We start from the raw sequence: 26,483 nt of genomic DNA, 5'->3' as shown, positions 1-26,483 counted from the left end.
TATACATATATATATACATATACATATATATATATATATATATATACATAGTATTTTGTTAAATGTTCAGTGTGCTGACAGGATCCCTTCCAGTTGTAATCATTTGAAATGTTTGGTAACTTCCCATGTTTTACGCATTAGATCTGTCTGGTTGGGAATTTACCTCCAAAGACTTATCAACCTCCAAATCATTTTGCTTATTTCTGGAAGACAGAACTGTTCCCCTAGCAGTAATGAAAACCACAAATATACCCTAGGCTACTTTCATTAACACTTTAAATGATACTGCCAGGAATACTGCAGAAAATGGTATGTAGAAGTTATGACTGTAATGACTCTGGACGAGTGGCAGACTCGAAATCAAAAGCACGACACAGAAGAAATCAACGTAACAGGAAAGTTCAGTTTTACTTAGTCCAAGGCCGGAAAGGATTAAAACCAGGAGACCAGGCAACAAATCCAACGAGGGGCAGGCAGGGGAATCTAAAGTCTAAGAATCAGGCAGAAAAACTCAAAAGCAATGCACACGAGACAATCTGGTAGAGGAACAAAGGCTCTGGGCATTAGTATATGAGAGTGGCTGATGAGGGAATGAGAATTGCTTCTTTCAGTTGGGATCCCCGTGAGTTATTACTGCAGTAGCGTTTATTCTTACTGGGGTCCACACAACACACAAGACATTCAAACATCACATCACTGAGCTTGTGTGGAGCGGTGATGGGTGGGGAAGCTCAGGTGATGATCGCAGGGCAGGAGGGAGTGGCATTAGTGATATGGCAGGAAAACAGAATCGATTCATAAAAGTCTACGAAGAGTTAGCAGGAGTTGTGACAATGACTAGGTCATTATTTCCCACATAATGATGACTCTGCATGGCAGCAGTGATGCGTCAGTAGATTCCAGTAACAACATCAACTTTAATTTGCAGACACAGAAACACATACACATGACACTAATATCCTCATCTTTATTTAAGGAGAACTTCAAAGCTGCTTCACATAAGGCAGCACACAAATAACAAATGACAATAAAAGCAAAACCTTTTGGTAAATAAAGATATTAGAAAACAAAAGTATCTTTTAAGATGACAGGCACTTTCTCTTCTGGTTTTAATCTCATATAACATACTGGAAAGATAAGAGGAAGGTAGCTAACACAAGTGGGATGTAAATTAAAAATATGCCTGCAGAACGTAGACGAAGAAATTTGATGAACACTTCAATCCAAATTGCTTGCATGCATAGTGTGGCCCTATTATCTGTTGTATCCACTGAGCTTTCTCCCAACAACACATTACCTTCCCAGTTTGTACTCCTCTGCTTTGTAGCCTAGGTGGTTGACCAGTGTCGAAACACCGTCTGAGAGTCTGCCATGCCAATTGGGCCACGTCTCAGGACACAGGGGCTTATACCTAAGGCCATTTATACATCATTATAATGACAGTAGGCTGGACACAGAGTAAACAGAACAGTCACAGAGTCTGTAAGCAATTCAGAGAGAAGGTCGGTCACCTCTGCAGGAAAGCTTCGAAGCGACGTCGATAGGCAAAGCCAGCTCTCCTGACCCTCAGGTTTTCCATCAGGCCCAGGTACTTCACCTGGTGTCTGACCAGAACTTCATCAAACCTTCCTGCAGGGAGAGATCTTATTCACTGGTGACAATAATACACTGACTGGCAAATCTTGTGAAACACATACTATACTATTACATTTATCGGGCTCATCCCCATGTTCCCAGGGTCCTCTTTGTAAGAGATTGCTAAGGGTTATCTTTGCAGTTGAAATAGCAAAAGCACAAAAGAAGATTGGAGTGTCACATTCAGTTTGAATGGTAAAAGTCCGTTCAATGTCTAAGGTCAACAAAACTGTCTTGCCTGCAGATTTAAGGGCATTGGTTTCAAGGAGAATAACATCAGTAGGCTACAACCTGTAATCCTTAAAGTGTTATATTAAGAAGATATTGACCTGGGGAACAAAGATACCCTCCCACTTTATTTACCTCAAATATTTGAAATGTGTTGTTTTAGAACTGCCTTGATTTCCGTACTTTTATAGGTCTTTCTTTTATTTTGGAGATAAACCTTCTTGTTTTCTGATTGTATTCCCTGTGTTAAATACTAACGCAGTAAAATGCCTCAGTGGGCATAATTAACTATGTTGTACTGATAACTGTGTGGAAATTAGATTTAAATGTATCATGTACAACATTATAGGTAACATTATTTCAAAAACAGATTTTTATCTAAATTCATAGTATAAGATGTAAACATATACCTGGCTGCTTGGCATCATTAGGTTTGATACAGCGCACATACGATGGCTCTTTAGACATGAGGATCTCCATAAGTTTCGTCAGGCTGTTTTTAAACTGAATGGCGGCCTAAGGGACAAAAAAATAAAATACATCATGAAACTATGGGAAATTCTCATTATATGTGTGGGTATGTATCTGGGTCAGAGAGACAGAGACAGAGACAGAGAGAGAGATCCATTCTCACCATCTCTGGCCGCTTCTGGTCTATCACTTCCTCTCTGCGGAAGCAATGACTCAGGATCTGGTTGTCTGACTGGCACATGACCTGAACAGAGACAAAACCACACGACCACATGTCAACAGAGGTTTCTTTAAAGGTTGTAGTGAGACTCTACCTCTTCATTATGCTCACCTCTTTCAGGTTCCTGTTCAGCAAATCATTGTTCTTGTCTAAGAAACCTGAATGAGATGAGATAAAACACTGCAGCTCGTCATCAAAGAATCAGTTGGTTGTGGGTCATGCTCTGAAATAAGTGTGGAATGAAAGCATGAATGAAAATAGTCAACTGGTCTATCTAGTGATAAATTACAGCTTACCATTGACATTGTAGTTGACCTCTCCTGCGTAGTGCAGCAGCCTGAACTCCTCCCTTCCCATTACCCTGCGAGTTTTTCCGTTTGCCAACTTGTGACTAAAAGACACACACACACACACACACACACACACACACACACACACACACACACACACACACACACACACACACACAGCTGTGGTTAGAAGAGTATTTGTACTGTACGTCAAAATAATATCTGATACAAGACAATGCTTACGTGACAAAATGGGGATGGCCGCCCAGTGTGTCTTCCAACTTCTCTAAAAAGGAGACATCGCAGGTCTCTCCAGGTCTCAGACACTCCTCATCCTGAAAAAAGCAGTGGCACTATTTAAGTTCACCTACAGTGACAGAGACATCACCACATACAGACAAACTAAACGCTGAGAGTTGTCATGCGCACCAGAATGGAGATGATGCCTTTGTGCTTCTCCTCTATCAGGTCACAAATGATCTTGTTGTCAAAGTATTGCACCGTCTCCCACTGACATTAGAGGAAGAACAATGTTGTGTTAGCATGGTAGTATAAATATAATAATAAATATATCAAATGCATTTGTTTTGACTACCCAAACAACTCACTGCAATTCCCTCTGTCTCGTACTCCTCCTGCTCAGATCTCAGGGTGAGCTCAATAAACAGCTGCTGGAGCTTCTCGTTGCAATAGTTGATGCAAAACTGCTCAAAACTGTAGGCAGAAATATAAGGGAATTAGGCCAAACGCTATGTGCATTAGAGACAATGACTGAAGAATTTGGTTTAGAGACTGAAAATTGAAATGAATATAACTCATACCTGTTGTGCTGGAGGACCTCAAAGCCGTAGATATCTAGAAGCCCTATAACGGAGCAGCCCTTACCACTATGGAAGATTTCATCCTGCATAACGTATAAAGTACACAGCATGCAATTAATGGTAAAAACACACCAACAGTATGGAAGCCCATAGAGGTCTTTATTAAAATAATAATATCAACTTGAAAAGGATAATGTAATTCCACAATCACGTTATAATTACAGCAGGTTCATGTCAAATGCTGTTTTCATTTATATTGAATTCGGAGAAAATTACATTTTAATTGAAATATTTCTTGCATTAACGGAAAATCCGGTTACATTGTTTATATTGCATTTCAATTTGAATGAACCTTTCCACTGTACAGCGGGGCGCGACTTTGAAAGTTAACATTTACACGTTTGCCATTTCCATTTTAATACGGTCAAAGATTTCCCATTTGAGTATGTGGAAATGAAAATGAATTATTGCATTAAAGTTTTACTTTATTAATAACACATACATATGTGGAAAATGATATGGCTATTGTGGAATTACATTTTCATTTTCAAGTTTAGATTATCATTTTAATTATGTCCCCTATGAGCTACCATACTAACAGCCTCACAACATGATGATGGAAGTTGTTTTTGAGTTGCTATCAGAACTGTTACTGCACCTTCAGAGCCAGCGACTGGTTGATCTTCTCCACCAACCAAGTGAAGGTCCGACCATACACGGCCTTGGCTAAGGCATCGCGGGCAGACACTGCCTGCTCAAAATTTAGTGGGGTGATCATCTGTAATGCATGAACGCAAGCACGACACATAATTATAAAACAAATCACCCGATACACACCAAACACGTGAAAACATGAGGAGCAAGGACTGCAAGTCCGTCACCTCCTCTCCGTTGGCAGTGAGTTTCTTGTGAGTGAGTGCCTCCCCGAGGGCTGAGCCATCGACACCCAGCAGCTGGAAAACAAATACACATGTGCTCTCAGCTGTGGTGTTTTTGCATATTTGAACATGTAATAATACTAGTGGGACTGTTCTGACCTTCGTGAGATTTGTTATCTGAGTCTCAGTGGTGATATAAGTTTCTCCTTCCTCGCCTTCCCCAAACTGAGTGTTTCCCAGATGGAGAACACTGGCGATGATGTTCAACAATTTCTGAGGTCAGGGACAGGAAAGACAGTCAACAACAACCTCACAGATGTTCTATCTGGTTTAAACTCATATCAATGTCTGGACAGTCACGGGTTCTGATTGTGTTTAAAGGATCATATTCTCAGAGATATTGTACTTAATGTGTAAAGTATTTTTCAAAATAACCCTCATATTTAAGTGATCACTACAAATACTTGAGGAAGCAAATTAACAGTGCAGGACACAAAACTTTAACAAAATAAAAATGTAAAAAGTAAGAATTGCATTAATAATGGCTAAGCTAAAACAATGAGGGTAAAGAATACAGATTTTGAAACTTGTAATACAACTTTTTGATTAATTGGAGTTGTCCTGAATGTGTTTATGATAATAAGAGATGTAATGTTAGGCCAGTGTGAAAAATGAAGGATAATAAACAGCCATGGTGGTAAATAATATTTCCAGTATAATGCAAATTGTAAGAACATTGCTCGTATAGGATCCATACTTATGACTCCGCTTTAAGTATTGCTAAAAAAACAGCTACTTTCAACTCTGCATTTCTGCCCTTATGTGTTGCAAAACAAAATAAAATAAAATCCTGCATCACCTTTTCAAATGGTAATTTTCAAACGAGGTTAAATGTAAATATAGTGAAAGAAAATCAACCTGCAGGCTGCTCTTCAAAGGTGTTAATGTGTTGAACCAAAGACTATGAGCGAATATCTTTTTAATAGTTCAATTACAAATAGTAATGTTTTTCCCGGCATTCAGGCAAAAAACATTGAAGGCTGTGATTGCTACACACCTGCACTTCCTCCTCGCTGAAGCCAACAACAGACAGGGCCTTCATCACGACTTTCCAATTATTCTTGTCACTGACGGAGCTGAGTCTGGGACAGTTTCCCTGAACAAGACAAATAAATATTACAGCACAACTGATGGTACAATTGCATCAGTTTGAAAATAAGTTGTCTGCACCACACACACCTTTACCAGATAGTGGTAGCTCTGAGGGTTTCTTTCCAGGTCCAGTGTGATAAGCAGGTCATCATCCCCTCCATCCAGAAGCTGATAGAAGATGTGGAAGTTCCTCTCACCGTGGTTCTGGTGCACTACACGGGATTTCTCCAGCAGGTAGTTCAGGATGTGACCGCCCACTGGTGCACCCTTTAAGAGGAGTAACAGAAAAACAGCAACTGTTAAAAACAGGTTTAAATGTTTCAGCTTACATAATACTGTACAAGTCTGGTGTAAGCACATATTATTTATATAAAGACTGAGAAAGCCAAAGAGGGAGTGTTCACCCTAAAGTCAAACTGGACATCCATGTATTTTCCAAAGCGGCTGGAGTTGTCATTCCTGAATGTTTTGGCGTTGCCAAATGCCTGTGCAAAACAAAAAAGCCAGGAAATTAGAGAGAGGAAGGGACATTAAGAGAATAACAAAATCAAACAATCAGGAAAAAACTTTTCAAAGTATTTACAAATAACAAACATGCAAATGTCATTCAGATTCCTCAGATCAGGCAGATGATATCATAAATTGTGAAAGACAAATAAATCTAAATTCACTGTGCTTTTAACTGTGACAGAGGCCGTTGAGTTCGAACTGTTGAAATACCTCCAGAACAGGGTTAGACTGCAGCAGGCGGTCCCCGAGGGTAGCCATGTGATCATTAGTGGGGCAGGTGACGGCGTAGTAGAGGAGGATCTTCTTTGACGTCTCTGTTTTACCTGCTCCACTCTCACCTGATATCAGAATACACTGGTCCTTCCTCTCGGTCCGCATGGCCCGGTAAGTGTTGTCTGATACGGCGTAGCTGAGGGGGAAACAAAAGCAGCTTCAAATACTGATCAACATACAGTTGAAACTTAGTGGGGGAAGAAAGTCACTAAACCATTCCTTGTTTTAAAAATAACTCTTATGAAGGTCAAGCTTGGTTGAGATTTTAAAATCCAGGCTGAAAATGTACTATGATATCTCTTAATTTTACTGGCTGCGTCACTCAAATCACTGACTGCTTTAGCTCGTTAGCCATCCTTATCCTGTTGTGTTTATATGATCTGTTTTTAAAATGACTAACCTCAACCTTGTTGTCATATTAACCTTATGACATGAGTATGTTTATATGTGTGTGTACTTTTACATTTAATATCGTAGGTTTTCCTTCTTTTTTTTACTGACTGAGTGTACAGAGCATCTCTGGATAATGTGCACTTTAAATAAACTAAAGGTAAAGTTTAACTGAAGTTAAAGTTGTACACTTAAGTCAAAATAATGCAATGAAAATGGTCATGACAGAGGTAAACTTTAAAGTCAGCTGTTTACATGCTTGTTAATATCAAATCTATTTGTAAAGTTTCCTTCACCTACACATCGTATAAATCCATCAACCTTTATGATCGATTTATAAAAAGAATCAACACACAGAATTGTTGTATTTTGACAGTTGCATGTTTAATATATGACCTAAGAAAAGGTAGATTAATTGATAGTGAAAATAGTTGCGCACCTCAAGTTATGCACCATTATACAGAATATTTATGAAGCTGTGTGTGGAGGTTTCCCTATTAAAGCATACGCCTCAATAAATCCTGTTTCACAGAGAATCAATTTAGCAATATAGGATTCTCAGCCTACCGTGTGAATATTCGATGGGCAGTTGACAGCAGAGGGCTGATAAATAAATGTGTGAGGAGCATGAAGTGACTCACATGTGAGGCGATATCTCATAGAAGCTGACCCCTCTGTAACGCTCCATCTGCTGCTTGGAGTAAATCTCCAGCTCTTTGTAAGGGTTCACCGACACCAACACTGAGCCGATATACGTCTGCGGCAAAAACATTAGAACACATTCAAATATGTTTCACCACACCAGCTGAAATGTTTTGGAACATGAGAAAGAAAATTGGCTTCATTACATAGATGAGGTTTTCCCCGAAGCGCCTCCGTAGGTTCTCTATGAAAGTTGCCTCACTGTTGTAGTTTTCCAGCAAGACAAAGTCCTGCACCCCGACCCTGTCCCGGGCGGTCAGGGCACTCTCCATCACGAGGCGCACTCTTCCTTCAACATCCACCTCCTACAGGGAGAGGGACATGGAGGAATGTTAAAGAGAGGTACAGAAATGATCACTTTATTCAGACTTAGTATTAGTTCAACGTTCACATCCCTCTTGGACATATTCCTGACAGACTAAATAAAGATGATACCTACCTCCTAAAGATCTGTCTGGCAGCAAGTAAAACATATAAAATACTGGCTTCAGGAAAACTGGCCCACTGATGGCCTCTTGGTCAATATTGTTTAACCTACATCTTCTAGACAAATGACCGACTCCATACGACTCCAAAAAGAACTGGGACTTGAACATTTGACTTGATTTACTGATCATCCCATGACCTATTGGTTTGCATTTTTGTTTCTTATTTGCTTTTTGCTTACATTACTTATAATGTAAAATAAAAAAAATTAATAAAAAAAGTAAAACATAATAAATAATGAAGCACCTGACAAACAGATTTCTGTTCTCACTGTTAACTTCCAATAGATGCAGTTACACTCTGTTGACCAGCAGGGGGTACAACAGGCCTTATCCCATTTCATCTGATGCATGATACATTCACCTAGTTACGAAAGGATTAACATCTGGTGCTCAAAATAACAATAATTGCCACAGAATTATATTACAAGACAGAATCCATGTATCAAGAGAGACAAAAAACATCTTCGAAATATCAGGGCAAATGTCTCGAGACTTACTGACCTGATCACCAAAACAACACTCAAAGTAAGAACAGCTCCACAAGGCCTTGCCAAGATTAAACAATGAAGACATTTAAGGAATCCGAATGATAAACAGACAGGATTCCTCCATCGTACGATAGCATTGTGATGTATGTACAGTACACACAGCTCTATATTTAAACGGGATTTAAAGGAAAGTGTGTGTACATGTCAACCACAATGTGATGGCAAACATCATAGTGCAGACAGGAAATAATAAGCACTAAGTAGAGTGAAATTCTCAGATATGCCCTAAGGTAAGATATTACACACACAGCCGCATGCACATTCAAACAAAGAGATAAAGCTGTCAGCAGTCAATACTTACTGATGATAAATATCCAGACACACAGTTCAGTGTGTAACCAGCTGCTCTCGATTTCCAGTATCAAAGATACATTCATGAGAGAAGCCCTGCTGTTTTTCTTTACACACTCACACACACAAAACAGAGTGGAACAAAGGGGATAGACTTCCACAGGACTTCTGTTTTTCTTGAATGCAAGAGCCTCTCAAGGGTCTCATTTGGCTGGTTAACGCCGGTAAAAAGGTCATTATCTCTGTGCACTGGATGCAGGAAAATCCTTTTAAAAACAAGAGGACAACAGTGGAAGAAAGCCAAGAAATGAGAGCAAAGGAAAGTCACTGGACACTTCCACTGCAGCCCCTCCTCTCTGCTTCACCTTGGAGTATTGTTCTCCCACTCCTGCAGGTGGGCTTCCTACAGTTAGTAATTACAGTTCACAGTGAGATTTTCCAAAGGATACAACTAAGGAATGTCAGGGTCACGTTTAGGGCAGCCGCTCAGTGGATGCCACTTAATGTTTCTGTGCTGTGTGTCAGCAGCTCTGCATGCTTTTACATCCAAAGCTGAGGACACTGGGTGTGTTTTTTGCATGAATGGTTGACAAGAAATTTGCATTTGTGACCCCTGAAAGGCGAAAGTGGTATAACTAGCAGCGCAGACCAGAAATTGTCCTTAAACAGCTTTAGGTTTTGAGGATGCCATGAAGGTGATGAACTGTGACCTATTGCAACTAGAGATGCAACGATAAGTCGACTAATCGACAGAAAACAAATCACCAATTAATTCAATAATTGATAAATTGTTAAAGTCATTTTTCATGCAAAGATCTTTGGGTTTTGGACCGACAAAACAAAACATTTGAAGACATCCCTTTGGACATTTTTCACTATTTTATAGACCAAAAATAATCAGAAGATTAATCGACAATGAAAATAGTCATTAGTTGCAGCCCTAATTGAAACATTTCCCATAATTCTTTGACCATAAAATGTATGGAGGCGATGCGGATTCATTTATCACTCTACTTGACTTGCACACGAATACTAACTTTTGTATTAGTGCATGTGGTTGCAGCTTATCACATATAATTTCACAGCTGAAGGTAGGCTTGCACATTAATATGAAACTTATTACACACCAACCTTTCACAGTAGATGAGGCTGACCAGCACTACATGGCTCTGAACTGTAACAGACTCCTTTGGCATGAATCTTTCATTCCATCTTCCTCAGATCTCCTCCATTCATATTATAACACTCAGTACAGTACAGTAGCTGCTGTGCTGGCAGTGTCTGTGCAATGTCCCCCTTTCCCATGTCTGAAACATCCACATGTGTGTAATAATCTTTCTTTGGGAAAGATTCTACTTAAGAAAGAGAGCATTACATGTGAACTGACATCAGACCTCCCAAGCAGCAAAACACTATTTTCTTTTAGGACATAAAAACACAGCCAACATTGTTTTCAAGGATCTCTTTCAGCCGTCATGGGTTATATGTTTTACTTTTATCCCAGGGATTTATCACCATAACATGTGGAACAGATTCATTAAATGTTGAGAAGCCTTGTCTAAAACTTTTCTACCTCTACCGCTGGGGTAGAGGACATTTTAAAGGATGTGAAAATACTTTTTATGGAGACACTGTGGCTGAGATACGTTCAATGCTACAGGTCTGGACATATAAACAGAATACAATGTAATCCTTGCAGCTTTGTTTTTGTGGGGCTCTGCTGTTACAGCAGTGAGTCGGATCTAACTGACTGAGTGCTTTATGGGGGATTTGACTCCGAGTAGCGGGGAGCTTCAGTGAAATCTGCAGGTTTGTAGGTGCAGCAGCAGTGACAACCAGAGAGGAGGCTAACCCAGCAGTGGGACTTGGCGCCAGGCCCCATGACTAAGCTCTGCTGGGCCAACTACATTCGGATTGTCTTCCTTATAAGGCATGCCCCACCACTCTGTCCCAGGGCGAGCTGCTCTGGTACCACAGCTGGCTCTCTAACACTGATATACCCGTAATGGATATGGTGGAAAAATACCAAGTTTATCCTCATTGGGCTGCTTGGGTAAAGCTTATACACAAACCAAAATACACACTGACTCATGCACAAAAAAAAAGAAAAAGGAAAAACTCTCTAAGTGACTCATTGTTCTGTTTTGCTTTTCCCTCCCTGAGCGAGACTGTGAATTGGTGGATTTTGGATCTTGAGCTTCACTGTGTAAGAACAGATCATCCAAAATCCAGTCAGTGTGTGCAGCACTAAACATGAAAACACAAGGAGCATCATGGTAGTCAGGATCTTACCCTGCCTTGGTACCTCATCCTGTCCTGTTGTTGTTGGAAGGGTGAGTTGGTGGTCCCCCCCAGGCTGGCGCTCCTCCTCCCGTGTCAGACAGAATCCTCAACTGTAACTTCTCATCCACCTTTGCCCATGGGCGACAGATTTAGGTAACTTTTCTTCTCTCTCCTCCACGTCACGTTACTTTCTCACTTTCTCTCAGCTTCGGTCTCCTTCACCACGTCTTTCTTCCTCTTCGTTTGGCTCCCCTGTGAGGACAAAGCATACGCACTCAGGCCAAAACACAAACAGCCCCTCTTGTTTATACCTTCAATTCATCTTCCCCCTTTGACAGCTCAAGTAAATGTCCGCCTCTCCGTGAGTCCCTCTAAATTGCATTGCATGAAACAAGGGCAGGAACTCCACTCACACGTCACACAACTGGAAAAGTCAAGGGAAAGTAAGCTGCTGGGAAGAGCCAGAGAAACACAGAGCCGAGAGGGTTTGGAAAAAATTGCTAAGAGCCCCGAACTAAAAACATGTAATCACTGTGCAGCTATATAAAAAAAAGGAAAAAAAAAGAGAAATCACATGATGAGATCTCAGTACATTCTTTCTTTCATTCCCTCCCTGTTTAGTTTGCTCCCTCCCTTTTCTCCCACAAGCTGAGACAGAGACATGGGATGTGAGTTATGGAAGTGTTTCACCAGCAACACTGACGGTCTCCTGGTGGCTGTCTTCCACTGTTGATGAAATGACTTTCCTCATCATCATCATCATCATCATCGTCATCATCTCACCCTGCAGATATGTGAAAGTCTGTTATAAATCAATTAGTCTGAGCTGTCATATTCCTAAACTTTTATGGTGTCTTCCAGGTAACGTTCATATATGGAACAAGATAATGATTTTACATAAAATGTGTCGTCTGCGTTGACCGTCAGATCCCTCCCTCCCCCTCCCGTTCTAAGCATTTTTGGGGAGTGCTGTCAAGGCCACATTGTCTCTGTGAGAGAACAGCGCCCTCCGCTGGTTTCCCTCCCCCTGTGTGTGCTCTCACCCCATTTCCCCCCACTCTGTCTCCACGCCTCACTCCCTTTCCTTTGCCAGCATCATCAAATATCCAACGCAGAGGAATCTGAATAATGTTACCCAGATGGAGAGAGCCTCTCGCTCTTTCTCTCCGTCTCTGACTGTCTAAATAGTTCTGAAAGCAAGGAGGGGAAAACACTCCATGCTGCTCCCTCCACACCCCTCACACAACTAGGGGAGAATTGACACTGCTGCGTTAATTAAACTATTTAGAAGATCTTGTGCCAATTGGTGTCACTCAAAACCTAATTTTGATGCCTTGCCTGTTTTACTATATATAGTAAGCAGTAACCAGGTCTACCCTAGTCAAGACAATTTTACATATATCACACATTTGCCTCAAGGGGCTTTTCCCCTATGTTCCCTCACTTGAACCTTTGCAGTCAAATGTTCTCTCACAACTTTTCTTTCGTAAAGTTTACTCGGTTACTTCATTGCATTCCTCCCCGATTGTATGTGCTCTATTTCCACCGGCATCATCTCAAATGATCTGTCACTGAAGGTTAATTGTGTATGGAGTGCAAAGTGTTTCCCTATCAAAGCCAAACTGTAAGGAAATATTCTGGACAATGAGTTAATGTGGTCTGCGTTTCAAATGCTTCCCAAGTAAACATATGAAAGTGAATGCATGCTGAACATTTGTGCCTATTGTTGGGAGCAATGTTTTTTTTTTTTATATGAGTAGAGTATGTTAAATAGGAGTTTATGTACATAGGAGCACCATGCGTCCTTTCCTGGCCTCCCCAAGCTCTTCTTTCAGGCTAAGCTTCAGGCCCTCGTTTGCCAACTTGTCAACTGGGTGTCATGTGTCATATGTGCCTTTAGTCTCTATGAACATATTTAGCAAGGAAGACTTCCCCAGCAGCTACTGATCTCTTGTCGATGCATTTATCTTCAGAAGACATGTGTCACAGGTTTACAGGTCTCACTAAAAGAATCGATAAGACAGCTTCAGCTGATTCAGGGCGCTGCTGCTCGAGTCCTCACTAACACTGAGACAGTGGATCACATCTCAGTCCTGAGGTCTTTACACTGGCTTCCTGTCTGCCAACAAATTGATTTCTAAATAATATATCTGGTTTATAAAGCACTAAATGGTTAAGGGCAGAAATACATGTCTGATCTTCTGCTACATTATGAACCATCGAGACCTCTAAAGTTGTCTGGTTCCGGTCCCAAGAGTTAGATGAATATGAAGAAGAGTTTTTATGCACCATAAATATATCTGTTACAAACTCCCAGAAAACTGCAGGTCCGCTACGACTCTCAGCTCTTTTAAATCAAGGCTTCAGACTTTCCTATTGGCCACTGCCTTTTATTAAATCAAATAATTATTAAGTTCTTACACTGCATGGTAACTTTTATTCTTGCATTTTATACTTGTCTTGTTCTATTTTTTATCATTTTTTATTATCCTCAAATGTAAGGTGAAGAAATAAACAAGTATTGTCTAAATTGTAATCCTGGTTTAATACATAATAAAACATCATTTTGAAATACAGTACACATCTATTCCTCTGAAAGACGTTATCGAACCCTCAGATCTGTTCCAGAATCCACAGTTGGGCATGTTTGGTATTAACTCTTCAGTCATCAGAAAAGTCAACTTGAAGATTTCTGAGGTCAAAACCTTGCCCAGACGTCTCAGACAGAATATACGGCAGATAGATTGCTGGCAGCATTTTTACTCAATTTACTTTTGAAGGGCATCCAAGGCATAGCATATGTAACCACATGCATGTGGAAAACATGAGGGTGCTCTCCTAGCACATCTGGTTTGTCTACTCTGCACACATAGCGGCATCTGGCAGAACCTTACTGCCAATGAAATCAAAAAGATCCCTAAAGTCAACCAGAAAGAAACTACATTTCCACGGTAGCATTCATCTTCACCACCTGAGCTTGTGATGTATCCTCCTCCATTATTTTCCAGCTGACGTTTTTTCAATAAGTGTTCCTATCTTTGTTTAGCAGTTCCTGTAAGAAAGATTTCCTTCCTAGCGGTTTCCTGATGTTCAGGGTCTTCCTCCATGACCATTTGTTTGAGCTCTGTTCTGATGTGACCTATACCTTTCACATTCTTAGTTATACAGTATGTCCTTCATGTGTACATCTAGTTGTTATTAAATGGTCTCCTTCCTCAGTTGGTTGAAAATGCAGAGAACCCAATGTGCTAAATTGGAATCAAACGCTTGCCAAACGTGAAACTGCTGATAAAACATGGATGATAGGACTGAGTGATTGCTTTAAACCAACTTCCTCTCAGCAGTACATCCACTTACTTAACTGTCACTGCATCCACTTTTGTCAAACACAGTACCAAAAAAGAAACTGTAATAAATATCCTTTTTTTTTATGCAACCCTGAGCCTGACTTCAATTTCAGATAATTACATTAAAAACTAAAAACTAATTCTGAACATCTGACATAACATGGAATAAATCCAAAGAATTCTAGCATAACCCTCCACCCTCCCTAAACCGCCTGCCTGTGTGTGCAGTGTTTGAGTCTGAGGTATAGTAATCGTTTCCCTCATTTTGTATTTAAATTGTTAAGGTTTTCCGATTCAATGCAACAATGAATCACAGAGGAAGGATGACTTATTTGGGCGGGTTGGAAAATGGATTGTTTCTCTGTTCACTTTCTTCCGATTCCCTCTCTGTCCCTCTGTCTCTCCCACACACATACACATAGACAACTTCTGTGAATAAATGAGATAGTGGGTATCAGATATAATCTTAAGCGCACATATCAAGCTCATCTAACTCTTACATTTGAATATTGTGTGGGTTACCTAACATAGCTTTCCAAACTTTTTGGTATGTCCTTGGTAGAGACGCCTTTATGTCACCTATCGTCCATCTGCACTGAGCTCCATCGGCACCCATCTGCTGACCCCGTTCTCACCTCTACGGCCTCTCATCCCTCAGATCCCTGTTACACCACAAGGGCTACTAAACTGATCAAGGTGTAAAACAAAACCCAGTGAATCTACAAGCTGTGGAAACACATTTGTATATGTTGCAGGAATTTAGAAACAAAAACACAAAAAGGAACAAATATCTACTTAGGGATGTCATTTTAAGTATTTTTCCTCTTTAATATAATAAGCACAGTCAACATGAGGATGAGGAAGAGGTTTAAGGGGAAAGCTTTTGCTTCCCTTGCATGATCACTGGGACAATAACAAGCCTGATCTTATCACTAACTCTTGATGTTTTGAATTATTGGAAGGCTTAGGGCTCTGCCTAGTGGTAGTAATATCAATGACACTGAACTGGCTCCTATGTCTCTATTTTTTCTGAAAGGGATGGATTACCATTACATTTGGCTCCCAGAAGATGAATACTAATGAGTTTGAAAACTGCTTGACTTTTCATCTTGTGCCACAAACAGATAGAATTGTCCATTGTCTTTTCTTAAAACCAATAACAGAACTCATATCTGCATGCAGAATTTTCCCTTTCACAGTATTGTCTTTTACACTGTGAAAATTCTACTTTTGTTTAAGCGAAGAATTATAATATCTCTTCTACCTTCGACATGCACAAAAGCATTAATCAATTTAACTGAAATGCAGTACAAGCACGACAAATGTGTATGCATCTTGCACATCACAGAAATATACACACATACATGCAAATATAATGCACATGCAAAACTGTAATATACTATAAACACATGCCTACCTGGTGCTCCTTAATCATCAGAGTGCACGAACATCCTCTATGGAGTTGAGCAGGGAACACTTTCTCCCATATCCTTCTCCAGTAGCCGTCTGGTGGTAGTGGCCACAAGCTCGTAGACTATACAATCCATTGCCAGGTTTTTTTCTTTTCCCAGCAGCCTAGACTAAATTCACTCCCACTCGGAACTGCTGAATCCAGTTGGATGAAATAACACAGCATGCGTACTTGCTAGAAAAAAAGCTTGAAATCTTCATAGAGAGTAAACGTGACTGCATTAAGCATTCACTGCAAAGGTGATATAAAATTTCAGGTAGTTTATAGCCCATAAATCCACTAGGAGGCAGCAACGCTAAAGTTAATCATCAAAGTAATCAGATATGATGCTGATGACAGCCTCTGTTAAAGGTGGAGGAGCTGCATGGCAGTGTACTGTGACCTTACACGGGCCAATTTATGTGTATATTAAAGTATACATAGTTGCATTGACATCTGGCTGTCTACATGTTTTGGAGTATATTTGATATTTTAGTATAATGATTTGCCTTGTTTGTTGTGGGAAACTCTAGGACTCTCAAGGTACCTGTACATGCTGCATGTTTCTATTTCTATTTTATTTATTTATTATTATTTAGGCCTATTTATATTTCCCTCTAACGGTTTGTTTACTTAACATTGAGTTTACAAATATTATTAATCAGTTTGTTTGTCATACGATATTACGTAATTACATATCTTATTGAACTAAATTTGTTTTGTTTTATGCATTTTCATAATTCAAAATTAAAGATTTGTATTGCTAATCTACAGGACTAAACTGACGTTATTATCATACGGGTAACGCTAACGTTACACGTCACACACAAATCATTTAAAGTTGCTATAACCTCTTGAAAACAGAGTTTGTGTAGCCCTGAGACATGTGCTCCGTATGTGTGAAGGGTTCAAGGACAAGTGTGGTAATACTTTTTAAATAGGGTCTGAATGCTAAGAAATAGATTACTTTCGAGTAACGAGCCCCGCATAGGCAGCAGAGGACCGACCTGCTGCAGTTGTGTGAGGGCGCCGCTGGGTGAGTCCCTCTCTCCGCTGCTTCTGTCTCCACAGCTCCCTTTTCCTAAAGAAAAGAAGAGGAGAACTAGGTCCGGGGAGGAGGGCCGCCGCCATTATCGGAAAGCTGGCAGAAATACCACTTTCACACACGCAATCTGCTCATAAATTGACCAGGACATAAACAATTTCTGTTGCAGTAGAAAAATAATTTCAGACGATAAACCACGGCGATTGCAACAAACTCACCGTTGTCTCGTGTGCGCGACCGGCCCAGCATTATGTGGGCACAACAATGGACAGAATAATTATTGAAAAAGCAACGTGGTGAACCGAGAGGAAGACGGCTAAACAGATTTTTAAACGCCTGAATTTCTCACGAGGAAAACCCCTTGCAAGAACACAATTGGATTGTTCTATCATTTGGGATATTTATTTATTCCTTCCCCGTGTTTAATTGCAACAAAAACAGTGATGCTGAACAAGAGAATCCAGGCATGGGTAATGAATATTTAAATCAAATTACGCCAGTGCACAAGTTGTAGTATTATCAGTATTATTCGTGAATCGGGACGACCCACGGTGTGTTCTGCAGCTTTATGCTTATGCACATCAGGCGGCGAGGGCTGCGGCAAGCGCTGGCCTGACAGATGCAAGAGGAGAAAGGGAGAATTGCGATGGTATGTACCCTACACTCTATCCTCTTCTTTATGTGCTATTTCCTGGAGAAGCTGTCGAGTGCTGCACCCTAGACAGCTGGGTAAATAAATTCCCTTTAAACATTGTCGGTGTGGAGAAGGTAGGCTATCCCACATTTCGGCTCTGCAATTTCATTATAGACAGCAGCAGGCCTGGCGTAGTCAGCCCCTCTCTGTGCACCCTAAAGCCCATGTTAACTGTTAATCCTTTGCAAAACATATAACGTTACTAAATCTGAAGTACGTAGGTTATGTGAATGGAATTGCTTGGCAGCGTGCTTTAGTAAACTGTTTTTAATGCCGATAGACTGAGCAGTGTGGTTGTTTTTAGTCGTAAAGAACTTGTCTGGTTATTTCGGTATCAGGCCTAGCTCAGCTGAGCGGTGTGGACTGCCCATGGTTGCTTTTAACCCTGCCGGAGCTATTTGTTTCTCATGTGTGGTCACTTTATGTGACATGTCGTTAATTTCATTATAAGACTATAATTCCACTTGTTATGATGTTTTACTCCAGTGACTCATATTACACACAAGGGAAATTCTGCAAATGGTCATTTTTGCTCTTCTTTAGACCGTATGAGCCGATTATTATATCAGCATTGCATCAGTGCTATTATAATGGAGGCATTAATCAATGATATAATAATGGAAGTAGACCTATTAGCATTAAGTGTCTTTAATGGGTTGCGCAAGTTCAGTGTCCTTTGGAAAAGATTGTACTGTGTGTTAATAAGTTGTTTATTCAGTCACCGTTTGGTCTGTGGAGATTGGGCTGATGGCTGCTGTTTCATTTAGGTTGAAAGACTGTGGTGTCTACAATTTAGTCATTTTCATGCTCGTCACCCCACTCACTGATCAGCTGGCATTTAAAGAGAACCACTCCCAATATGTTTTCTGGTAGGATTAATGATTGATACTGGTTTGATATTATATGGATTTATCTTGAGATGAATGGACCAGGGCTGAAATTAGTTGATTAATCAATAGGTGTAAGATTAATCGGCAACAATTCTGATAATAAATGTGAAGTAATATTTAACCAAACAAATGCCAGAAACGGGTCTAGCTTCTCACATGTGTGTAGTTGCAGATTGTCTTAAGTTTTCTATGATAGTAAATATAATACTTTGAGGTTTTGGACTTTTGGTCAGTCAGAACAGGAGATGTCACCTGCGGTTCAGGGAAAATGTGATGGCCAGTTTTTAAACATTTGAGAAAATAGTCAGCAGATTGAGGGACATTTTATGAAATGAAACAACAGTGTATGTCATCATTTGAAATTGAGTTTACTTTATTTTTGTACAACCAATGTATATGGCCCCTGTTAGGAGACATAGTGACTGCTCCTGTAACACTGTTTCATTGGCTTGATATGATGCCAAAAACTATGACAGTGTTTGATAATAGTGTTTGGTGTATATAGTGATAACATTTATGCAGTGATTTCAGACATATTACAATATATTGCTTTTGAGATATGTTTAGACTTGATACACACTCAAGGCCATAGTCCTGGTCATGGACAGTTATTAGAGCCAAGTAACCAGATGAAACGGCATTAGTTGCTAATTAGCATTCGCCCCCACCTTAACGACTGAGAGGGTCCATTCCTTCAATATCATTTGGTATATAAAGGAAATGGTCACAAAATAGAATACAATGTTCCCCTTTTCATTCTCATATTCACTTATTATTATTATTATTATTATTATTATTATTATTATTTGAGATAACTCGATTACTATGAAGGATAGAAAATAAGGCCTTATGGTTTTGTAGAAACTGTTGTCAGCAAAAATACTGTAAATAACATTATCCATTATTACATGAAGAAGTATGTTTTAACAATAGGTTTTTATGTTATCATAGTTAGGGTTAAGGGTCTGACATTTGTAATCCCTTTTTAATTCAAAATGTATTTTTGTTTATTGCCCAGTTTGTCTGATTTCTTTTTTGTTTTTCTGTTGTTTTTTTTGACAGGATCTGATCTCATATCAGGAGTGAATGAAAGAACCCTCTGCTCATATCACTGCACTGCCATTTATTAAAATCGAATCCCAGCAGAAGAAAGTGAAGTCTGATCTCCTCTGTGGATCAGCAACTTTATGGATAAACATTCAAGTGAACTCCTTTAATACAGTGCCTGTTTATGGCAGGATGAGCGTCAACAGGCTATGATGGCGAAAAAGCAAGATGCTCGGTCGCCCATTTACAACCTCATTGTGGTGGGTTTGTCAGGAACAGAGAAAGAGAAGGGGCAATGTGGGGTTGGCAAGTCTTGCTTTTGCAATAGGTATGTGCGGCCTAGTGCTGATGACTTCTACCTGGATCACACATCAGTGTTGAGCACCAGTGACTTCGGGGGTCGAGTGGTTAATAATGACCACTTTCTGTTTTGGGGGGAGGTGTCACGGGTTCTGGAGGAGGGGCCTGAGTGCAGGATGCATGTTGTTGAGCAAACTGAATTCATAGATGACCAGACATTTCAGCCACACCGCAGTACTGCGATGCAGCCCTATATCAAACGGGCAGCCGGAACCAAGCTGGCTTCAGCAGAGAAGCTCATGTACTTTTGTACAGATCAGCTGGGCCTGGAACAAGACTTCGAACAAAAACAAATGCCAGAGGGCAAACTGCAGGTCGATGGCTTCCTGCTTTGTGTTGATGTCAGCCGGGGCATGAACCGCAACTTTGATGACCAGCTGAAATTTGTCACAAACCTATATATTCAGATTAGCAAGACGAAGAAGCCCATTGTGCTGGTCCTCACCAAATGTGATGAAGGAGTTGAACGCTACATCAAAGATGCGCATACCTTCGGCATCACAAAAAAGAGTCTACCAGTAGTTGAGACATCTGCACGCTCAAATATAAATGTGGACCTTGCCTTCCTCACTCTGGTTCAGCTTATCGATAAGAGCAGGGGCAAGCCCAAGATCATACCTTACTTTGAAGCTCTAAAGCTCCAGAGTCAGCAGATAGCTTCTGCCAAGGATCGCTATGAATGGTTAATCAACCGCATAGTCAAGAATCATAATGAAACCTGGTTAAACACCAGTCGACGCATGAACACCTCCCCAGAGTACAAAGAATATGTCTTCTTGGAGGGAACGGCAAAATGCAAGAAGCTTTTTCAACAGCATGTCTACCGTCTGAAGCAGGAGCACATCGAAAGGCGTCGCAAAATATACTTAAGCACTCTTCCTTTAGCACTTAGTTCTTTGGTGCCTGACCTGGATGAGATAGATCAGTTGAGCTGGTCTGGGGTACAGAAGGTACTGGAGTCCAAGCAGCACTTTGCCCACTGGTTTGTTGTTCTGGAGGACTCACCATGGGAGGATACATCTCACATTGATAACATGGAAGATGAGCGAATCCCTTCAGACCTGCTGGAGACTGCTGAAGCAGAGGATATATTTAATGCCCACTTGGAGCATCTGCGTAACGAGTGCAGACGGGCAGAGATGAGGCTCGAGTTTAAACGCAAGTTAACTTCCTCCCCCTTTGTCACACCTGGTAGACCGTGGGAGGAGGCCCGCAGCTTTATCATGAATGAAGAGTTCTACCAGTGGCTCGAGGAGACGGAGTACTTGGACCTGTACAACCGCCATCAGAAGGAGATCATTGACCGCGCTAAAGAAGACTTCCAGGAGCTCTTACTGGAGTACTGTGAGCTTTTTTATGAGCTTGAGGTGGATGCCAAGCCAAGCAAGGAAAAGATGGGGGCAATTCAGGAGGTGTTGGGCGAGGAACAGAGGTTCAAGGTGCTACAAAAGCTTCCAGCTGAAAGAGATGCTCTGGTATTGAAGCATATCCACTTTGTTTATCACCCTACCAAGGAAACCTGCCCCAGCAGTCCTCACTGCGGAGACTCTAAGATTGAGCAACTCTTAGTTTCACGTTTCCCCACGTGTTACCCCTTCTTTGATGTGAAAGCTCATTTCGGGGACACCAAGGCTGACAGAATTAACCTTGTCATACTAGGGAAGGATGGACTGGCCAGAGAATTTGCCAATGAGATTAGGGCTCTCTGCACAAATGATGACTGGTATGTGTTGGACGGGAAGATGTATGAATTAACTCTGCGGCCGATTGAGGGAAATGTGCGTCTTCCAGTTAATTCCTTCAACACCCCCACTTTCATCCCTCATGGGTGTCTGTGTCTGTATAACTCAAAAGAGTCCCTCTCCTATGTGATTGAAAGCCTTGAACGACTTAGGGAATCAACTCTAGGTCGAAGGGATAGCCAGCTAGCGCAGCTGCCAACGTCACTGCTCTTAGTCACTAAAAGAGGTGTAGGAACATATGTGGATATTGGTGGAGAAACTGCCTTAAACCTAATAACACAGGGACAGCAGGTTGCAAGGAGGCTGCAATGTAGCTTTTTAGACCCTGCCTCCCCTGGTGTGGGCTATGGCCATAATGTCAATGAGACTCAAATCAACCAGGTGCTGAGGGGCCTTTTAGATATTAGGAGGAGCACATCCTTTAGTAGCAGCTCTCCACCCCTCCTCCCTGAGCCTACAGGGCTCCGAGACTCTCCTCATCAGCCGGCGCAAGAGGCAGACCTTCGCATTGTCATGTGCTTAATGTGTGGAGACTCCTATGACGTTGAGCAGCTCCTGTCCCCTTTCCTAATGCATCAGCACTGCAGGCCCATGTCTAATTGTGGAACCTCTGTATTGCTCGAGCAGACAATTGGTGGACACAAACTGGCAATAGAGCTCTCTCTGCTCTCATACCACGCCTCCTTCACTCTGCGGAAAAGCAGGTTAGTACACGGCTACATTGCTGTGTACTCAGTCTCCCGAAAAGCCTCCCTGGAGACCCTGTGTGCATTCTTGTGCGAGGTTCAGGACATCATCCCAGTTCAGCTGTTGGCAGTAGGAGATAGCCAGGCGGAGCTCACCGACAGTGACTATGCCTGTGAGCAGCTGATCCAGGGGGAGGAGCTAGCCCATGAGATTGAGGGCCGTTTCAATAGTGTGGTTTGTGGAACCGGAGGGGTGGTGGGGGGCCTGCACAGGATAGAAATGTTCCACTCTTTTCTGATGGAGGTGGTAGAGAAACGCAACATCGTGGAGGCCACGCACATGTACGATAATGTAGCCGAAGCGTGCACCAACGAAAACGTGTACTCCCCACGCTGCAGTTCTCCTAGTCCTGTCACCATGTTCCTGGATTCAGAAGATGACGTAGAGCCATCGCCACCGTACTATGATGGCACACTCACTTCTCATAGTGGGGGCTACAACCTGCCTGATTTAGATTCCAGTGACATCACTGTCATCTCAGATATCAGAGACTTTGAGAACAAACTCAACAACAAAATGCCCCCCCAAGTGAGAGTTAAACCGGGCGTCACATTTGACTTCCGGAAGGTGAGCCGTAACCCGTATATCGATACACTGGGTCACCGTCGCTCCCTGCCCTCTGCTGTAACCTGGGTTCCTGGAGGGGATGTGGGCTATGATCCCTCAGACTACGCCGAACCTATTGACGCTGTTTCAAAACCCCGCCCTAGCAATGAAGAGATCATCTACTCAGTGCCACACGACAGCACGCAAGGCAAAATCATCACCATCCGCAACTCCAACAGGATGCACTCCAATGGAAATGGCTCAGACAGTGAAGCAGACAGCAGCTCTCTGGAGCGAAGGAGGAAGTTCTCGGCAGCGGGGGTGAAGCCCCGTCTTTACCGCGACCGCTCCAAGAGGCTCGGCAAGTTCAGCAGCTTCCGCACAAGCTTCATAGGCAGTGATGACGAGATAGGAGCTCTTCTAAAGTCCAAGGAGGATGACTTTGGGACCCTAAAAGGCGAAAGTCTTGTGAACGAGGAGAGTGAAGACCCGAAAAAGAGGAACATTCTGAAGAGCCTACGACGAACAGCCAAGGTGTGTATTATACCAACTTTTTGTTTTAGTCCATAAAAAAGTCGCTCATTTTCATTTACTTGTCCATAATAGGTTTAATATCATTGATACAGATGGTATACAATATGTGGAGGTCACTGTTCAGTGAGCATGTTTAAGCTGTGGTAATGTCTTGGGAAGGATACAGACATTAAGTTTGTGACTGAATGTGAGGAACTCCTGATTCGCTGCGGATGGAGAGCAACACAATTTGTTAGAAATCAATGAGTGCCACTTAGTATCAACATGATTATCCCTGTGCAAGATACTTATTGTTCTGTCTTTTCTTTTCAGAAAACAAGACCAAAGGCCCGTCCAGCTATTCCCAAGCCCCCAGAGAGCAGTTACTTTGGGGTCCCCCTAGTGAGTGTGGTATCTCCAGACAGACCTATCCCACTCTTTATTGAAAAGTGTGTCCGCTTCATTGAAACCACAGGTACATTGTTTTGTATTTTACCCATGTTGAGCTGCTGTGCATGTGATGTATGCTAAATCTGATTACAGTTTTTATTCTGAGAATTACAGCCGATGGTCATTTTATAAATATTCATAAATAAAGTCACCTGAAAATGACTTGCTGTTAGCTGTTCATGACCACGATGTGATGTGAAATTTATACAAGGATTTATTCAGCTTAGTATTTCCCTAGAAACTGCCAGCATCTGTTTGAAATGGAGCTAATGAAGTGTTTGTGCTTTGCTTGTTTCCCACTGTGCCCCCCACGTCTTCCCCCTTTTTCTCTGCTGCGCTCATTTTTCCTCAGGCCTGAATACAGAGGGGTTGTACCGCGTAAGCGGCAACAAGTCAGAGATGGAAAGCATGCAGAGGCAGTTTGAACACGGTGAGCTGATCATCAGACTTGTTTGAACCAGCTGTTTGACATGTAATTATGTAGCTGCCTAATCAAAACATAAACAGAGAGTTACCAAATGAAAGTGACATGCAACTGATTGTTTGCTCCTGATGACAGCTACTACTGATGGGCTTATCTTCTGATCCCTCTAACGCTCTCATTCTCCTTGTGTAGACCACGGATTAGACCTAGTGGAGAAAGACTTCTCCATAAACACTGTGGCTGGAGGCCTCAAAAGCTTCTTCTCCGAGCTGCCTGAGCCCCTGGTGCCTTGTGCTCTGCAGGTGGACCTACTGGATGCTTTCAGTAAGCAAACACTGCTGGGCTGGGAGGGTCTTCACAAGAACATGAACAATGATTATTTCTTTAGGAGGGAAGAGGACAGGGAAGGTTTTGGGAGACCTGTTTTGCTCTGTTGAAGTGTTGACAAGAATAATTTTCATGGTAGTGGAGAGACATTTTAGTTTCAAATGACTGCGTGATGATGAGTTTTAATGTTGGCTTCTCTCTGTGTGTGCAGAAATCAATGACCGAGAACAGAGGCTATACACCATGAAGGATGTCCTGAGGAGGTTCCCCAGGGAGAATTATGATGTCTTCAAATATGTAGTGAGCCACTTGCATAAGTAAGTCCACAGTTTTAAAACTCTTCCATGGATTTGTTGTCTTCCATGGTAGACACCCATCTGTTTTTTCTGCATATGATGAGTAATGTGTTGTCTGTTTGTGTGGTTTTTCCCAGGGTGGGTCAGCTGCACCGGCTGAACCTGATGACCAGTGAAAACTTGTCCATCTGCTTCTGGCCCACACTCATGAGGCCGGACTTTACGACTATGGACGCCCTAACCGCCACACGCACCTACCAGACAATCATCGAGAGCTTCATCCACCAGTGTTCATTCTTCTTTTACAACCAGCCCCTCCTCGACTCCCCCACTGGCCTCGCAGGCCTCCCCGCTTCCCCCACCACCACCCTCAGTGGGAGCTCTGCCTACTCCTGTTACCGCTCCTCTCCTCCCCACACCACCGCACACTTCAGCCCCCTGCAGCAGTCGCCGCCCACTACCCCCCAGTCCCCCCTGCAGTCTCTGCTCCCTCCCCTCCACCAGCACCCCCACTCCCACCATTCCCCTGCCGAACAAGAGACGCTGTGAGAGACAGTGACGCCACGTGTGCCCATGATGATGCTGGACCTTATCACCAACGCACTGAAAAAGAAGAAGAAAATATAAAAAAAAGAAACGTGCACTTGCACACTACATTTCTGATCATGGACAACCTAGGTTATGAAGAGAGGAGATAAGGAAGTGTATGAGAAACTTCCCTTACCTGCCATTTGTAACCATACTCGTGTGCATCAGGGCATGGGGCGACCATTATCAGTGACTCTTCCTCTGCCCTCTGAGCCCCTGATCGGCTGGCGTTTGACATCAGGTCAGACGCAGAGGACAGAGGTCGCCGTCACAGAAAGCCTCTCATCCGTCAACAGCCTCCACTTATCCTACACTACCAAGAAATAGTAACCTTATACGCCAAGCTGGAAGAATTGATTTGTGGCCACCATGTTTTTATCTGTGTAAAACTGTTTTAGTTTGTTTTTTTTCTCTCATGAAAGTACTGCCACTGGATTTTTAGACCTGTCGGTCCTTTGGGCAGCAGTTTGAGGTCTGCCTTTGGGGTTTCTCTCATTGGCTCTACTTGAGAGGTCAGCATGGGGAGGGAAGGGAGGGAGGGAGGGGGGTTACACATCCAGGGATGCACTTTAATGATCACTGTTGTTTTTCCCCTCAAAAGGGTTTTTTCTTTTTTTTTTGACATACTGTTTTCTTGTGTGTTTTTAATTTCACAGCTCAAACAGCCATAACCCATTGCCTCTACAGAGCTCTGGAAGATCAAACTTTGTTTACATCAAACTTGTTTTTTGTATCCACAAACGTATCTGAAGCACTTTTCTTTGATAGTGTAGTGTTAAAATTTAAAGAAAATGCCACATTGATTAATTGTCCATATTGTTTGTTTTTTAGTGGCTG

At 41.9% G+C, this 26,483-nt stretch overlaps 2 protein-coding genes across 5 annotated transcripts; one reads left to right on the top strand and one right to left on the bottom strand.

Moving 5' to 3' along the window:
- Nucleotides 1–1,188: 1,188 nt before the first annotated feature.
- LOC115019127 (unconventional myosin-Ic-like) lies at nt 1,189–16,055 on the bottom strand. 4 transcript variants are annotated; one of them, XM_029448503.1, is made up of 21 exons: nt 15,945–16,055; nt 11,190–11,432; nt 7,717–7,875; nt 7,510–7,625; nt 6,416–6,614; nt 6,100–6,180; nt 5,783–5,962; nt 5,601–5,699; nt 4,703–4,816; nt 4,547–4,618; nt 4,324–4,443; nt 3,666–3,748; nt 3,453–3,558; nt 3,274–3,354; nt 3,088–3,179; nt 2,851–2,945; nt 2,666–2,712; nt 2,498–2,578; nt 2,274–2,379; nt 1,512–1,629; nt 1,189–1,411 (listed from the first exon to the last, which is right to left on the bottom strand). In XM_029448503.1, exons 2-21 carry the CDS (start codon nt 11,205–11,207, stop codon nt 1,294–1,296), a joined length of 2,085 nt encoding a protein of 694 aa, XP_029304363.1. In that variant the 5' UTR covers nt 11,208–11,432; nt 15,945–16,055; the 3' UTR covers nt 1,189–1,293. The 4 variants fall into 4 exon arrangements, with proteins under 4 accessions (XP_029304363.1, XP_029304362.1, XP_029304364.1 ...); XM_029448502.1 differs by lacking the exon at nt 15,945–16,055 and adding an exon at nt 11,594–11,763; XM_029448504.1 differs by lacking the exon at nt 15,945–16,055 and having other exon boundaries at nt 5,789–5,962; nt 11,190–11,766.
- A 929-nt stretch (nt 16,056–16,984) lies between these two features.
- arhgap35b (Rho GTPase activating protein 35b) lies at nt 16,985–26,194 on the top strand. Its single transcript, XM_029447798.1, has 7 exons — nt 16,985–17,671; nt 19,669–23,582; nt 23,895–24,036; nt 24,364–24,441; nt 24,628–24,759; nt 24,974–25,079; nt 25,196–26,194. Exons 2-7 carry the CDS (start codon nt 19,863–19,865, stop codon nt 25,605–25,607), a joined length of 4,590 nt encoding a protein of 1,529 aa, XP_029303658.1. The 5' UTR covers nt 16,985–17,671; nt 19,669–19,862; the 3' UTR covers nt 25,608–26,194.
- The last annotated feature ends 289 nt before the right edge of the window (nt 26,195–26,483 follow it).

The sequence above is a fragment of the Cottoperca gobio genome, chromosome 14 (genome assembly GCF_900634415.1).
Source record: "Cottoperca gobio chromosome 14, fCotGob3.1, whole genome shotgun sequence".
NCBI classification, from domain to species: Eukaryota; Metazoa; Chordata; class Actinopteri; order Perciformes; family Bovichtidae; genus Cottoperca; species Cottoperca gobio.
Note: the sequence above shows the minus strand (reverse complement) of the source record. Positions and strands in the feature narration are given on the sequence as shown.